The following is a 17,684-nucleotide window of genomic DNA, read 5'->3' as shown; positions in this document are numbered from 1 at the left end:
TTAACATCTCAGAGATAAAGAGGTCAAAGGTGAACAATCACAAGGGGTGTTCATTGCAGCTCTCAGGCTGCCATCCTGATGTTCTTAGGGTCTCACTCCTCGCACATATTTTCCCTCAGTTCAAATTCAAAATAACGTTTCTATCTGAACAGACAATAAGTTTATTAGACTAGGAACCAGTCATCATTTTGATGACTGTTGGCTTTCTTGTTTAAATCCTTTTTCTTATTTGATCATTCAGTTACTTATTTAACTGAGATTCATTTATTTTCTTTTCATTTTATCATCATAGACAAACTGGAATTAATATACTAATTTGGATCAAAATTTATTACGTAACTCCAACACTGGCACACAAAACCATTTTACATTACACATCTCTGCTTTCTCAGCCAGAATCTGCAACGAGCTGACCTGGTCTCTTAATTTCTCTCAATCTGTTTCTCCATCTAGTAAAATAAGAGGCAGGATAATGATTTCTAAGCTTACTTTCGGCTCCAAGAGTCTGTGAATATCTGATATAAGCAGACTTGGCTTTCTTTGGAAACCACCTGCTCATGTGTTCCAGTCTGAATTTCCACAGTATTCATACTGGTATAAGAAAAAAATATGTTCATCAAGCAGATAAGCAAGAATTGCCTGTTTAGAAACATCTGGACAGTGGTAACAGCCACCGGTTTTCTCCTCTGTGATCTACAAAGAATTAGAGCAAAACCACAATCAGCGTGCCCTATTTTTACAGCACAATGCAATAGAATGAGTTGAAAATGGCTTAGGTTTTATGAGATTTGGGTTTACATCTCCCTCTATTGTTGATTCTAGGGCAAGCCTCTTCACTTTTCCAGGCTCCAATTTATACCCATCTATTAAATAATGGGAAGGCAACTTCTGAATACTTTTCCTTACTTTGTAGAAATAGAGAGATTAAAATGTTATTGAGATTCTGTATTGAATGTTTTCTTGCAACTATTAATAAAATGAGTACTTTTGCTTCAAAAGAAAGCAACCTTCTAATCTATGAAGAAGAAAAAGATAAATTATCAGGTTCAATTCATACCTGTCCTCCATTAAATGCTCACTTATCTTGTATGTTTTGATACAGATAACTTGGTATTTTTGTGGAAACTGTGAACTATTTTTGTTATGTATCTAGAGATGATTCAGTTCAGTTCAGTTCAGTAGCTCAGTCGTGTCTGACTCTGCGACCCCATGAGTTGCAGCATGCCAGGCCTCCCTGTCCATCACCAACTCCCGGAGTTCACTCAAACTGATGTCCATCAAGTCAGTGATGCCATCCAGCCATCTCATCCTCTGTCATCCCCTTCTCTTCCTGCCCCCAATCCCTCCCAGCATCAGAGTCTTTTCCAGTGAGTCAACTCTTCGCATGAGGTGGCCAAAGTACTGGAGTTTTAGCTTTAGCATCATTCCCTCCAAAGAAATCCCAGGGCTGATCTCCTTCAGAATGGACTGGCTGGATCTCCTTGCAGTCCAAGGGACTCCCAAGAGTCTTCTCCAACACCACAGTTCAAAAGCATCAATTCTTCGGCACTCATTAACTTGGCCCAAATTTATGGGAATTTTGTATTCAGGTGGCACACTTGCATTCCTGCATTCATTTGTCTGCCTTTTACCCTGAGTCAAATCCTCTAGCAAGCTATTTCTGAGCAAGTGAGCTTTTCAGCCTTTCTCTAGTCATACCTAGTTGCTTGGAGAGCCTGTCAGAGGCAGGTACTAGATGGTCATATTAATCCCCTCCAACTCCTCACCACCATTCATTTTAGACAGTAAGCATCAGAAGTAAGGGGAATTTCTGAGTGCCAATATGTAGTAGTTACCTATCTATTCATGATAAGAGCAGGAAGAAAATGGAAGGCATTAGTTAGAGAAATATTTCATCTTCTCAGTGTCATGGAAAAGACATTTTAAAGCACTGGTTTCCCCTCCACACATCTTGCATATGGATTAGGCATTTTTGAAACTCATGAGTTCCGGTCCATGGCCTTGAAAAAAATTGCTTAATCTCTTGGGCATCCATTTCTTCATATTAAATTACAGAGGTGGTATATAACTAGGCTAAGATCTTTCAAATTCTAAGTGCTATGAATATATGAAGTAAATGGGCATTTTATGGAGGGAGAAATTTCCTGGATTTAAAGAAAAATTTGCCATCCATGAAAACAAGATCCCTGGGGAAGATGCACACTCTTGGTGAAGGATAATTTTTATTGTCCCTCCCTTAGCACTTTTGTCAGCATTTGATCATTTACTGCTCTCTGTCTCTTGTGGGTTTTTTTCTCCCTTAAACTGTCCAGAGGGCAGGGGCCATGTCTCAAACACATATTCCATCACAATAATGTGTGTTAAATGCAATAATACCTACTGTTATGAATGAAAGAATCTTGTTAACATTTTGTATGCCTGCATGGAAGAGTATGGTTAAGCATTGGGTGAGAGTGATGTGAAGGCAATGACTCTCAAATTAAACTAAGGGTAGAGACTAAGGGTAGACTCAGAGCTTCCCTGATAGCTCAGTTGGTAAAGAATCCACCTGCAATGCGGAAGACCCCTGTTCAATCCCTGGGTTGGGAAGAGCCCCTGGAGAAGGGAACAGCTACCCACTCCATTATTCTGGCCTGCAGAATTCCGTGGACTGTATAGCCCATGGAGCCTCAAAGAGTCAGACACGGCTGAGTGACTTTCACTTTCACTTCTTTCAGACTCAGAATTAACAAGGAGGACCTGAGGCAGAAGATGACGCCTCAGTACTCTCAGCTGAGTGATCTCAGTTTTGGCATTCCAGTAAGTTTCTTAACATTTATTTGAACTGAATGACTCTATCACGAAACAGGAAATCATGAAGCAGAAGGAACTTTGGGAAATAACATTGAGAAAAACAGCTGTCAGGCATTAAGACTTTTAATATAGTCTCCAGTGCAGTTTAATAATATGTGCCAAGTGGGTATTGAAAAAATAGTCATAATAATGAGAGATGATAATGATCATCCGTGCTTTGGAGGATGCAGTGGAAGAGCTGGTTCTTAATACCTTCTGTACTGTTTTTAGCTCTGTCTCTAATTTGCTTCATCTCTTAGGGCCATCTGTGCGTCTAGTTTTCCCATCTGCAAAATAGAGATCATATCATTTCCTACAGAAGTCTGTGGACTGTGCTTTAATATCCTACAGTGAATCATATATAAATACAAAGCAGGCAAAGAGAAGCCAAATGCTACCACAGGAATAAACTTTGAGGCAGAGAGAATTATAAGTTAAAATTAATTAAGATCTTCTAATATTCTAATGATCTGAAGTAGTTATTGCAAAGAAATTTATATTACCTTCACTTTAGCTTTTTAAAGTATATGGTTAATGATAAATAAATACAATCTAGAATAGTTTAATCTGTTACATTATATTTTATACATATTTATCTATAATATGATGGGGGGTTTAAATTAATTTCTGAAGCAAACTAGCATTATTCTGAAGCAAACGTACTCTTAAAAAGCAGTACTTCTTAAAAGTGCTTTAATAAATACACCTTCAACTATACTCCAATAAAAACTAAAAGCTAGAGAAAGTGAAAGTGTTGCTTAGTCATGTCCACCTCTTTGCAATCCTATGGACCATAGTCCGCCAGGCTCCTCTGTCCATGGGATTTTCCCGACAAGAATACTGGAGTGGGTTGCCATTTCCTACTCCAGGGGATCTTCCCAACCCAGGGATCAAACCGGTGTCTCCTGCATTGCAGGCATGCATGTTCTTTACTGTCTAAAAGCCAGGGAACTCTTCTCAATACTTTGTAATGACCCATACAGGAAAAGAATCTTAGAAAGAGTGGATATATGTATAAGTAATTCTCTTTAATGTACAGCAGAACCTAACACAACATTGTGAATCAACTATATTCCAACAAAAATAGTTTTGAAAAAGAAATATTTCTTCGTTGTTAATGAGAAGATATGGGGGGAAAATGTAATTCAGAACAGCCTACAATTGCCTAGCTCATACAGCCAAGCCAAAGGAATTATCTGAGTAAACTGACATCATTTGACAGATCAGCAAAAAGCCATTGGTCACTCTGACCCTGAAGGCCTAAATCTCCTTATTTTCCCAATTCTCTTTAAGGATGCATATGATTTCTTGTCTCTTTGTTTTGTTCAGTCTGATGGTGCATTGCAAAATTCAGAAGCTTTTTAAATAGACTTTTGTAGGTCTCACTTTGTAACGCTAATTTGTATTTTTATATTTATACATGAAGTGAAGTGAAGTCGCTCAGTCGTGTCTGACTCTTTGCGACCCCATGGACTGTAGTCCTACCAGGCTCCTCCTTCCATGGGATTCTCCAGGCAAGAGTACTAGAGTGGGTTGCCATTTCCTTCTCCGGGGGATCTTCCCGACCCAGGAATCGAACCCGGGTCTCCCGCATTCCAGGCAGACGCTTTAACCTCTGAGCCACCAGGGTGGGTTAGTCTTAAACATAGCAAGAAGTTTCCTCTAATCATGATCTCCCCTGGAGATGGGATAGAGCAGACATTATGAAGAAGGAAGGAAAGTGGATGTTTAGGAAATGGATGAAGGCATCTGCTCCAACTTATGTGTTCACGTAAATGCACTCTTATATGTTCAAACAGTCTTCACAAGGACAGAATGTATTAGTCTTTCTCGAAGTCACCTTCCGGTTAAACACTGAAAAACTTGTACAAAGTTTTAGGTGCATTTTCTTTTTCAATGCAATTCTAATTTTCTCATTTCTCTAGACCTGTAGTCATTATTTCATCTATATTTAAAATCAGGTAAAGTTCTAATATTATCTTTCAAAACCTGGGTTTGAGAAGAAAATTATCCCTTGTATCATTTGCCTTTTAAATGACCATGAACTTAGATTAAATGTTTCTCACAAAGAAACAGCCCAGAGGCAGAAGGCTGGAGTCCAATTCTTCATGGACTTTAGGGGAGTAGTATTTAAATAAAACCTCTTTACACCAAATTTCCTCCATAAAAACCACCACGAAGAAAATGCAAACAAGAATGAGAATTTTGTTAGAGGGAAGTCAAAATAAACTAGAAAAGATTTTTATAACCATGTATTTCTATGTCAAATAATATACTACAGAAGTATAAAATCTCAGTTGAAAAGAAACTTAAAACCTCATTCTGTCTTCAGGATTTAAATACAAATTGCTTCAGTCCCCCACCCCCACCCCCAAAGTGTGAGAAAGTATATAGTTTTCTTTATTATTTTGCTACAGCTTACTTTCCTCTTGAGACCCTGGGGTAATAGACTCTGACCTGCGAGGGTTCCTTCCCTCTCACATGACACCGTGGGCGCTGTGGAGCATGCGAGTGCAGACAACCTCTGTCCTCTGTGCCATTGCCTACGTCATTCCTTGCCCCATTTGAGGCAGCAGTCCATCCCTTCCATCCCTCTGAACTTTGGGCTTCCAGCTTCCTCTTTCAGACATGTATGTAAATACCTGAGCGAAGCCCTGGCTCCTGGACTCACTACCAAACTCTCCACAGGGATGCAGGACCTGGAAAGCAAGGCACACACAGGTCCCCTTGGAACTGTGCAAATCTTTCTTTGTTTTGCTATATTCTTGGGGCGTTGTCTGGGAGGCAGGAAAAGGACCCCTTTATCCAGAAGGTACAGATGTCTGTATCTTATCACTTACCCCTGACTTCTCTTCTCTACTATCCTCAATTCCAGGGAAGCTTTTTTCTACTGAAGGGAGATGGTTTTCCCTCCTCAAACTATCTCAAACCTTTGGCTAAGCCAAGCTTTCCCGATGTTTGGCTTATTCAAGGCTTCTCGGTGTTTGGCTAACGGAAAATTCCTCAATCACAGTGCTATTAATATTTTGGACCAGATAAGTCTTTGCAGTGGTGGGCTGTCCTGTGCATCACAGGGTGTTTAGCAGCATCCCTGGCTTTTGCTCACTAAATGCCAGGAGCACCCACCAACTCTTGAAAATCATGACCAAATATCCATTAGGCTAATCCCAAGAGTTCCCTCTGCTTTTCCAAGACCTTGGCTTTGATACACAAAAACTAGAAAGGGACTCACGGGCTATTTGCTTTCCTTTGAGGTAATGAATGCCTTCACCCCACCTTCCCTGAGGCAGTACATGTGAAGGAGCTGAGCAAGGTAAGGAGGGTAGAAGAATTAGATGCACTGCTGTGATATGGTTAATATTTCAAGTGTTAACCCATCTGTGATATTCTTCCTCACCTGTTGGCTTAAAAGGTACACCACTGGTCATTCTAGCGCCTCCTTTGTGTGGCTATTACCTTCCTTCTGTATGTAGGTTGCAGTGAATACACATATAGAAAGAAATTTAAAAGGGAGCAAAAAGGGATTTAACCACTAAGTTCTGATCAATACAGAGGACAAAAGGATTACTGTTTATGCCCAACACACATGCCTAGAGCTGTATTTCTCAATATTTAACTTCCTTCCAAATTTAGAATTTACACTCACTCTAGTGAATATACAGAGAGGCTTAGGTCTTGAAGAGACAGATAGATCAAAAACCTTGCATTCAACACCTTTAACCCTTGTATGAGTCATTTCAAGGAAATCGATGAAAACCAGCAATAACTCTGACAGAAAATCTTACTTCAGCTCATTGCCCAGAGAGATTTAGCCACTTCTCCAAGTGCTGTATCTCTTATTTATCCATTTATTATATCATTCACTCATTTAAGTTTGGAATTAAGTGGCTCCTACAAACCCAGGAGATAATTAGCCATTACAGATTCACATAACACCATGCTGGGGATTACAGTTTGAGTTCTATGAAGGCCACTAGGCCTTTATTCTGCCTATTAACTAACTTATTGCCTTGGCATAAATGGGGATAAACACTGGTTAAGCCAGACGCTAACAGGGAAGATATTTTAGCTTCTAAAACCTCATGCAGGCTACAGTCCAGGGGGCTGCAAAGAGTCGGACATGGTTGAGTGACTATGCACAACTGCCTCAAAGTATCATCATTATGAATACAAATAATTGTTGGGTAACTGGTGAAAACATCAGTTTAGTATTATTTTCTGAATAACACTGCAAAAAAACCTCAACCACTGTTTTTAATGTAGCCAGGTAAATCACTGCAGATGGTGATCGCGGCCATGAAATTAAAAGATGCTTGCTCCTTGGAAGGAAAGTTATGACAAACCTAGACAGCATGGTAAAAAGCAGAGACATTACTTTGCCAACAAAGGTCCATCTAGTCAAGGCTATGGTTTTTCCAGTGGTCATGTATGGATGTGAGAGTTGGACTGTGAAGAAAGCTGAGCGCCGAAGAATTGATGCTTTTGAACTGTGGTGTTGGAGAAGACTCTTGAGAGTCCCTTGGACTGCAAGGAGATCCAACCAGTCCATTCTAAAGATCAGTCCTAGGTGTTCTTTGGAAGGAATGATGCTAAAGCTGAAACTCCAGTACTTTGGCCATCTAATGTAAAGAGTTGACTCATTGGAAAAGACTCTGATGCTGGGAGGGATTGGGGGCAGGAGGAGAAGGGGACGACAGAGGATGAGATGGCTGGATGGTATCACTGACTCATTGGACACGAGTTTCAGTGAACTCCAGGAGTTGGTGATGGACAGGGAGGCCTGGCGTGCTGTGATTCATGGGGTCGCAAAGAGTCAGACACGACTGAGCGACTGAACTGAACTGAACTGAAGCACTACTATTAATTCAGTTTTACTCTGTTTCAGGCTCTGTGTTGAACAGACCATGCCACTTAGTTCTCAGGGCTACCCCATAGGGTATACTATTGGATTCCCCTGAAAACAGAGCTTGAGATAAGGACTTTGGGTGGTTGGTTTGGGGGAGGTAATCCTTGAAGTCATGAATGAGGATAGAGAAAGCCACACAGAGAAAGAAGAGGAGTCAATAAAAGGCTGCATTAATCAGACACCATGGTGGGCAATAGGGACTCAAGCTGCTTGACCTCCTGAGAAGTAGAAAGATGCCTCCCACAGTTGTCCAGCAGAAAGACAGGAAGCGGGGGCATTTATGCACTGACGCCCATGACCCACTGATCAAGGGTTAACCCCCAGAGCTAGGGAGCTCTCCCAGGGCAGAAAAGAGAGGAGCAAGGCCTTGATGGCTCTCAGGGAGGTAAATGGATGCAGCCAACAATGGTCCACTGCAGACATGGCTAAAATTAGAGGTGCAATATGTGAGTCAGGGCAACAGCAGCTTCTGACACAGTTATTACCTCCCCATTTTACAGAGGGGAAACCAAGATACATGGAGATTACCTCAACTGCTGAAGATCACAAGGTGGGCCAATGGTAGAGTCGGGATTCAAATACTGACCATCAGACTTCAAGGCCGTGGTCCCAACCATAGAGGGTAATGACAGCTGCACTTCCCTGGTGGCTCAGATGGTAAAACATCTGTCTACAATGCGGGAGACCCGGGTTCAGTCCCTGGGTTGGGAAGATCCCCTGGAGAAGGAAATGGCAATCTACTCCAGTACTATTGCCTGGAAAATCCCATGGACAGAGGAGCCTGGTAGGCTACAGTCCACGAGGTCACAAAGAGTCGGACACGACTGAGTGAGTTCACTCACTAGTGTAGCTCCACCTACAGGTTTAAGTCGTCCACCCACCAATTCTATTTGGAAACCAGGTTGGGGGCATTATTCGAACACTGCACTTTCTTCTTTGGGAATTCATTTTTCAAGTTGCAACACCATACAAAAATGCTGCTAGAATGCTGTATCTACATTTTGGGAAGAAAATACATACCTTTCACTTGAGATCATGCAGGAAGAGAGAAGTTCAGGTAGTACACCACTTGAAAGAGGGGGAAAAAATCACTCAAACAACTTTTTTTGAGTTTAGAAACTGTTTTTTTATTTTTTTATTAAAACATAATTCTTCAAAGAATATAGAAATACACCTGGCCATGATCTGTTAGATGTCAACCAACTGCTTCAAACATACATAAGAAATATCTACCAAAGTCTGGCTCACCAGAACTTACTAAATTGTACATATACATTATCAGAACATCAGTGTGGCTACATTTGATAGATTCTTCTCAAGTGGACACAGTTTTCTGACAGATTATGTTCCTTCTTGATGAAAGCTGTTACAGTTGTGAATGTTTGAAAGATAAGCTTGAAGGACCACACGGTGAAGCATCAGGACACGAGGAGTTACAGAGGGCATGCAGGGCCCTGAGAGAGGGAGTGGCAGGCAGGCCTCTGTTTCCACTGTGAGCACACAATGTACAGAAGAGACAAACACCAAGAGGAAGGCACTCCCTCCTGGGGAGAAGGGTCTTTGGGTTCATAGTCAGGAATCACAAGACAGCACACCCAGGAAAGGACAGGAAAAAGAAATTCCCTGCACTCAGTCTGACCTTCCTCCAAGGGACAAGGGCCAGTGTGGTTCAAGGAGATCTGCGAGGACCACTGCCTTTGGGATGTGCTGCCTGCCACTGAGTATGCCCCCTCCCTTCAACCTTGCTCAAGGCACTGGATTGGCTCCCTTAGGTATAATGAACAAGAACAAACACCCATCAGAAAAGAGCAGAGCTGGTGCTTGATTTGCTCTCATTAAGAGTGGAGTGTCACTTGTACTTTGAATTCAGTGGTCTCGAATCACTTGTGAGAGCCCCCAGGCGACTGGTCAGTTGAGGACATTGTCCTCCCTCTCCTATCCTGTCTGGGTCCTGCGATAACTTAGTTGGGAAACAGGCAGCCAAGAGCTCCAAGAGCTGGGCTAGGTGTTGCCTTGGCATTTTACAATGATGAATTCCTTCTGTTTTGTTCCTCCTTTATGCCCAAAATGAAGGGAGTCGTACAAACAGACTGAAAATGAAACTGGCAACACCTGGGATCTGGAGTCTTCCTTGGAAGAGAACCAAACTTTTCCCACTCTTTTGGGCAGAATCACCTCTCCTAATCAGGTATTTTTAGCTTGACATTTCCAGAGGCCCCCATGTATACTAACTTTGCCTTTTGAAATGATTTTTAATTCCAGAAGTTGGCACAAGATCATAATTTTCAATATCCTTTACCCCTGCTGATTGCTGCATAGAATCTTTCTCATGAGATCATCTGGGAAGATTAAAGACTACAGAGTGTGGGTACTTCTCAGTCTTTCTTCTCCACTTCTTTCACATTTTAAAATCAGTCTAATAGGCATTTTCTTTATGGTCACATGGCTCCATAATTATCTTGGGCTTCTCTTAGAGTACTTGCTCCCTTTGGCACTCCATAGACACTCTCCTCTATGTGTACTCTCTGCAGGGCCCCAAAACTGAGATATCCTCAGAAAATGCACACAAAGTTCCCACCCAAGACCCATTCCCCACTACCCAGCTTTTGTCTCCACAGTGAGGAACATGGACTTTACTAAGGACTTGGATCACTGAGATAAACATGTATATATATAGACAGATATACACATCCTCAATAAAGAGGACATTCAATTTTATATATAGATTTCCCTCTCATTCATAAGCACTTGGCCCACAGAGCAGCAGTCAACCCATGCTGAGCTGCAATGAGATCATACAAATCACAGCCCCAGCGAAAGAAGAGCAGGAATGTGGAAAGACCTGTGGCTTCCAAGGATTCACAAGCCGTGCTAGGAATCCACCTTTGGGAAGATGCTCACTTTATTGTTTCTGCTCAGCTTCCGCTCTACCCTGCCTACCTTGGGCATCTTTGTCTGGATCAGCTCTTCTGGGGTGTTACCCAAGGGAGGAAGCAGCCTCTTCTTGCTGTTTCGAGTCTCTGAGAGCCACTGGGGAGGCAACTCAAAAGGTCCAAAGCCAAACTGCAGGGAATACTTGTCGGGAAATGTCTCAGATTCCACAGACACTGCTGGTGCTACCTGGGAGATAGAGTCCACGGTGCCCGGGGGTGGTGCGGGAGCTGCAAACTGTGGCCCCAGCTCTGCCTCCAGGCAGGTGGGAAGTAGCTCCTTGGCCTGGAGAGCCCCTGAGCCTGGGTACTTGGCTTCGCTCTCTTCCTCGTCCTCCGTGGGCTTGAAGATCTGCTGCTGCCCAATGTGGAACATCTCCAGGAGTTGGCTGCCTGAGCGCATGCTGGGCTCCAGGCTGGCATCAGCCATCCCACTCCCTGTGCCCACCACGTTTCGGCGGCTGTAGCGGTGGTGCAGTTGGACCAAGGTCCCTACCAAGCACTTGCGGACAGATTTGTTCACAGTAAGAAAAAGCACAGGGTTCGCCAGCAGAGAGACTTTGGGCAGCCAAATGGCCGTGAGCAGCAAGAAGACGGAAGTGTCAGGGACATTAAGCACTGTCTGGTAGATGACCAGTGTGGCGTAGGGCACGCTGCATAAGATAAAGACCATCACCATGGACAGCAGCGTGGCATGCAGCTCAGCCTCCCGCTGGGAGGCATAGGGGATTGAGATGGTGTTCTGTGGGGTCCGCAGTGCTGCTATGATGACCTTCTTCTTCTGGCTGGCACTCAGGGCCCGGCGTATCAGTATTAAGAAGAAGAACACCACAGCCACAGGCACGATGACCGTGGTGATGTTGTAGACCAGAACGTAAACCAGGTGGCCCAAAGAGTTGCTCCAGACTTCCGTGCAGGTGGACATGGCGTAGATGTCGGCCACATTGGTCACTGCAAACACAGGGACACTGGCCACCACTGCATGGGCCCAAATGTATATCACTAGTTCTCGGGACTTGGCATCAGATATTTTTCTCTCCAGCGGATAGAGGACTGAGTAGTACCTGCCAAATGCACAAGCAAAATTCATTTCACAGAAGAAGATACACTTTAAATTAGGGGAATTTATATTACTAAAAGGTAGGAGAGAGGAAAGAAAGGGTCGAGTTCTTTCATTCTGCCTAAGACAGAGATCACTAGGGGAATGTGGAAGCTAGACCCTAAGTTTTGAGGACTTTGCCATACAATTCATTGTTAGCTTTACAATTATTGCCACCAGCACTAAATCCCAAAGAGTGCCCTCGATATAAAGGATATCTCCATCTGCTGTGAAAGCACTCTTTTTCAATTTAAGGGTAAAGGGTAGTTTGTAAAAAATACATGGGCTAGAGGAGCTTAAGGGCAAATTTCAAAGCCATGAAGAGAGAGAAATTTGCACACAGATCCAAAGCAAACTCATGCTGCAGTATATATGCATGGTTATCATTAGCATTTACAGCTGCTGGGGCAGAAGAACCCAGTGTGAGGGACAGACTCTGACAAAGTCCTTCAAAATCAATTCCACTGAAAAAATTTTGTGGTCTCAGTAGCCATTTTTTACATGATAATCGCTCAGGACCCCCTAAGAGCAATCAGTAGGTCTAAAACACCCGCACAGTTATATCTTTGTTAAAATCAGAGATTTTTTTCCTTCAAGCTTGACTTGATTGTTCTATAACCACCTAAACAGAATTCCCAAAGCACCTTGTTTCAATATCACCTATGACTTGGGGAAACTGAGTAATTATTTGTTAAACCCCTAGAACCACATCTGTCTTGAATGGGCAGTCAGTAGCCCTCAGAGATACAGCAAGTTTCTTCACCCTTAGCTCAGCCCACGTCTGCGCAGTCAGCTGACTCTGGAGTCAGCCCTCCAACCCTATTAACTTGCATTCCCTCACGGGGCCGCCTGAGCATGCGTGCTTCCCTGTCACTAGGATTTCTGAGCACCACCCTTGTGCTACATATTGCGCCAGGCACTGGGCTGCAAAGATGAAAGGATACACAAGAATGTTTCTAAACCACATGGGGGAAAATGGCGTGTAAGCAAACAATTATAACTGAGGAGCAGATGGCCCTCTGGGAGGCATGCATAGAGGAGGCAGGGGAAGGGGAGCACCTGGGAAAATGTCAAGAGAAAGTGGTGCTGTGGTGGAGTCTGTCAGGGGACAAGCTGGGGAAGAGACGATGCAAACACGCATGACCATGGATGACCAGAGATGGATGGAGCGTGGTAAAATGTATTCTAGACCGCTTGCTGGGAGGGGAAGAGAAGAGAAAGAAATGTGTAAGTTACGCACACTCTCAATTTTTTCTCTCTGAATATAGATAAACTTTTCTATTCATCATTTAACAAATCCAACATGATGGTCCCACACCCACACATGAATACACGCCCACTCTCTCTCTGATTCCCATTTGCTAAAAGACATGTAATGAACCCCAGTTTCCCATCATCTCTGATTCCATTATATGTCAGGAAACAGATGCAACACGAGTGCACAGGTTCACCAGACATCATTTTGTTGGAGTGTACGTGTCTAGAGGCCATGCAGAAGTGCCCATGGCCTCCCAATTAACTTGCTGACTTGGTGCCATGAAACAAATATCTGAGAAAGAAGTGAGGGAAAGGACTGTTCTCCCTTTGTCTTCATGTACACCACACTTATGCTTTTGAGTAATCACTAAATAATGAAATAGGGATCTACCAACCTTGCTTTTCTACTAAAAGAACTTGCTTACCTTTTTTAAAAAATAGGAATTTGATATGAACAGATGTGCTAAGCCGTTTCAGTCATGCCTAATTTTTTGCGACCCTATGGACTGTAGCCTGCCAGGCTCCTCTGTCCATGGGATTCTCCAGGCAAGAATACTAGAGTTGGTTGCCATCTCAGGGGATCTTCCTGCCCCAGGGATCAAACCCAAGTCTTGTATGTCCCCTGCACTGGCAGACAGGTTCTTTACTACTAGCACTACCTGGGAAGCCCATTAATAGATGCACAATACTATATATAAAATAGATAAACAATACAAATAAAGACCTACTATACAGCACAGGGAACTATATTCAATATTTTGTAATAACCTAAAATGGAAAAGAATCTTGCAAGATTTTATATATAGAGATTTATATATATATATACATATATATATATAAATGAATCACTTTGTTATACACCTGAAACATTGTAAATCAACTATAGTTCAATAAAAAAATAAAGTAAAAGATACACTGGAAAAAACTTTAAAATGATGGCAAAAATACAGTAGATTTTCTGCTGAAAAGATAATATGGATTTCTTATTATTTATGTATTTTCTTGCCTAAAACCAGAAGCTCAAAAATAACCCACAGGGATTATTGTTCAAGGTGGAATAGCAATCTGTCCTGAATGACGTGGTTCCACTCTTGTTGCATCCTATTCTTAAAAAACCTTCAGGATTCATAGCAGCATTATTCACAAGATCCAAAAACTGGCAACAACCCAAATGTCCCTTAACTAGTAAACAGATAAATAAACTGTGGTATATGCATCCAATGGAAAATTATTCAGCAATAAAAAAGGAATGAGGAAAGTTGTTAAAAGAGTAGGTCAAGGGGCTTCCCTCATTGCTCAGTGGTAAAAATCTGCCTGCCAGTGCAGAAGACATGGGTTCAATCCCTGATCTGGAAAGATCCCACAGGCTGTGGAGCAACCAAGCTTGTGTGCCACAACTATTGAGCCTATGCTCTAGAGACCAGGAACTGCAATGAGAGAAGCCACAGCCATGAGGAGCCCACACACTGCAACTGGAGAGCAGCCCCTGCTCTCTGCAGCTAGAGAAAAGCCTGAACAGCAATGAAGACCCAACATAGCCAAAAATAAATAAAACTGTTTTTAAGAGATAAAAGAGTAGATTGTAACAGTTCTCATCATCAGGAAAATGATATGTTTCTATATGAGATGATGGATGTTATCTCATTCTTTTAGAATTTTTTTTATGTGGACCATTTTTAAAGTTTTTATTGAGTTTGTTACAGTATCACCTCTGTTTTATGTTTTAACTTTTCAGCCATGAGGCATGTGGGATCTTAGCCCCCTGATTAGGGATCAGAACCCACACCCCCTGCATTGGAAGGTGAAGTCTTAACCACTTGACCTGTCAGAGAAGTCTCCAGCTAAAGTTTTAGTGAGCCATTTCACAATATGTGTAAGAAAATCCATTATGCCATATACCCTAAATTTATACAGTGCTGTAGTAAAGGGCCTGTTGAGTGATGACCCCCATGTAAAAGAAGGCAGACACACAACTCCAAACTGGTTCATGTCACTTGGTTTTGTCACCTGCCTCATCTGCTCCTGTGGATGGTGAGTTTCTAAGGAGAAAGTGTCAAAGAGCTGCAGTGGCTCTCTAGTGGTAAAAGGATTGCAGACAATTTATCTGAGAAAGAATGTACCAAACAGAAGAGAAGACTAGAAAAACATACATATATATATATATATATCGGTGCAGCCTATCTAAACACAGGCCTCAAATAGTTCATTTAGTTCTTTTTACCCCTGAGGAAACTGAGGCTCAGAGAGGTTTGCCCAAAGCCACCAGCAAGGAAACAGCACAGGTAGGACTTAAAATCAGACTTCTGGCTCCAAGATCCCTCTTTCAAGTACAAAGTCAATGATTTCTGCTAGTATGCAGAAGGCTTTGTATGACTTTGTGTCCCGTCATGCAGCTGACACTGGGCAGCTAATGAAATCTGGGTTCCAAGTCAGATAGGGTGAAGTGACTCCAGAGATGGATTTTGCAGTCTATACCCTCAATAGGTCATTAAGGTTTAAGCATGTTTTAAATAGACAAAGAGTATTAAAATTCTAAATTCACCTAAAACATAGGTAAATTTATCACAGGATATAAAGTCAGAAGAATCAGCACATTTCACATAGCAACTTCTCCTTTTCGTAAATCTTGAAATCAAACATTCTTGTGGACACAAAATATTTTTCAATTCTTGTGTGCTTATTTAATTCTGTTCTCTAATTATCTCAACTGTATTCATGAAGTGCTAGCAACAACAACAACAACAAAAAAGGCAGGAAGTTGTTGATTACTGAGATCTTTACACTTCACTGTGATAAATTTGATCAAATTATATATAATAGCAATAGCTAGGATGTAAGATGTAAGATTTATTTTAAATGGACATCCATTAAAAAGTGATGGGAAGAGAAAGCAATCACCATCACAGTATAAAACCTTGGAAATAAATCCTCCAAAGGAATTTCTGGTGCTATCTGGCCAGGTCCAACTGGACTGTCTAATCACTTGTTAAATAACTACTGAATTGTTTGTTCTCTTGTTCTTCCAGAAATGTTTTCATCCATCATCAAAAGGCCCTAATTGCAGAGTTAGCAATCTGATGAGCAATCTACTGCAAATTGCAAAGCAAATATGGCCAATTCCAACCAGACTGAAACTATATCATGCCCCAGCTCTGCCCCAGCACCCTCATGATGTAGCCTCCTCAACACCACGTCTTTTCTCAACAGCCCCATTTTTCAGGGCTGCTGGCTTTTGTGAGGCATCTGTTTCAGCAATTGATTCTCTTTCTCTTGACCACAAGCAACATTTGGAACATCAGCTATTCACTATTTGCTTCACAATGCTCATTTTTCAGTACACTTAAAAAAAAGCTACGCCCCTGGCTCCTTAATCTTACCTGTCCAAGGCAATGGCAGGGAAGCTGAGGATAGTCACAGAGCAGAAGACTTTGTGCAGAAACTTGACGACCCTGCAGAAGAGCATGGTGTAGATCCACCAGCAACAGTGAGGACTGGTGCTGAGGATGATGTCGAAGGGCACGCAGACCAGGCTGGCACAAATCCCCGAGCAGGCCAGGTTTTTAATGAACCTGTTGGTGACAGATTTGAACACGGTTGTGCGGCAAGTCGACCATAACACCATGAAGTTTCCTGGCCAGATAGGCAAAAATAAAAACAAAAGAATTTTTAGATAAAAAGAAAGAAGACAGAAAGGAAAGAAGGAGAATGCAAGTTAAAAAAAAAAAAAGATTGAAAAACCACATTTGGGAGTTCATTTCAAAGAACTTAAAGGCCATATTATATTATCAATTTATGTGAAATTATTAAATCACTTTCATACATATCAAAAAGTCTAGAAGAATTTTTAGTGGTGAGTTTTGTTATTTAATTTCAGGCATAATAAGTATTTTCATGATGATCCTGTCTCACCTGAGTATAAACAATTGGCTGCTGCTGCTGCTGCTAAGTCACTTCAGTCGTGTCTGACTCTGTGCGACCCCATGGACGGCAGCCCACCAGGCTCCTCCACCCATGGGATTTTCCAGGCAAGAGTACTGGAGTGGGTCGCCATTGCCTTCTCCGAAACAATTGGCTAGGTATTGCTAAATCTCAGCCAGTCTACTCTGTTAAAGCTTGCAAATGACCTCCAGTTACCAAACTCTGCCACAGAAACAGGTCAAAAGACACACACATGTGGCTTACAATTTTCTATTAGCCATGTTTTTTAAAACTAAAAAGAAGCAGGTGAAATTCTAGTAGAGTATTTTATTGACCCCAATCTATGCTAAACAATATCATTTCAACATGTCATTACTACTTTAAAAAGTACTAATGAAATATTTCCATTCTTATTTTTGTACCACATCTTTGAAATTTGGCATGCATTTTTAAATTGAAATATAATTAATACATAACATTATATTCATTTTAGGTGTGCATGCTGTACCTTTTATTTTACACTTAAACATATTTTCAGTTCACATTAGTCACATTTCAAGTGCTGCATAGCCACATGCAGCTGGTGGCCACTGAAGAGGCCTGCACTGTTCTAGATCTTTAGCATCCATGACACACTTGCCTCTCTCTAAGCGTTCTCCTCCTGTAGCTTCCACAGGCCCACACTCTCCTGTGTTTCTCCCACCCTCCCACTTCTCCCACCTCTCCCAGGTCCTAGAGGCTC

General features: G+C 42.0%; 1 protein-coding gene across 1 annotated transcript; it reads right to left on the bottom strand.

Annotated features, from left to right (window-relative positions):
• Positions 1–8,846: 8,846 nt before the first annotated feature.
• Positions 8,847–16,880, bottom strand: GPR176 (G protein-coupled receptor 176). The gene is made up of 2 exons (XM_040226960.1): positions 16,402–16,880; positions 8,847–11,732 (listed from the first exon to the last, which is right to left on the bottom strand). Exons 1-2 carry the CDS (start codon positions 16,644–16,646, stop codon positions 10,610–10,612), a joined length of 1,368 nt encoding a protein of 455 aa, XP_040082894.1. The 5' UTR covers positions 16,647–16,880; the 3' UTR covers positions 8,847–10,609.
• Positions 16,881–17,684: the final 804 nt, after the last annotated feature.

This window comes from Oryx dammah, unplaced genomic scaffold, assembly GCF_014754425.2.
Source record: "Oryx dammah isolate SB20612 unplaced genomic scaffold, SCBI_Odam_1.1 HiC_scaffold_26, whole genome shotgun sequence".
Taxonomy (NCBI): Eukaryota; Metazoa; Chordata; class Mammalia; order Artiodactyla; family Bovidae; genus Oryx; species Oryx dammah.
Note: the sequence above shows the minus strand (reverse complement) of the source record. Positions and strands in the feature narration are given on the sequence as shown.

Bases quoted from the DNA above. Each gene is read 5' to 3' on its own strand.
- GPR176 (XM_040226960.1), bottom strand. From the start codon at position 16,646: ATGGTGTTATGGTCGACTTGCCGCACAACCGTGTTCAAATCTGTCACC. The intron at 11,733-16,401 runs GTAAGATTAAGG...TGCATTTGGCAG, and splicing joins CCTGCCATTGCCTTGGACAG to GTACTACTCAGTCCTCTATC.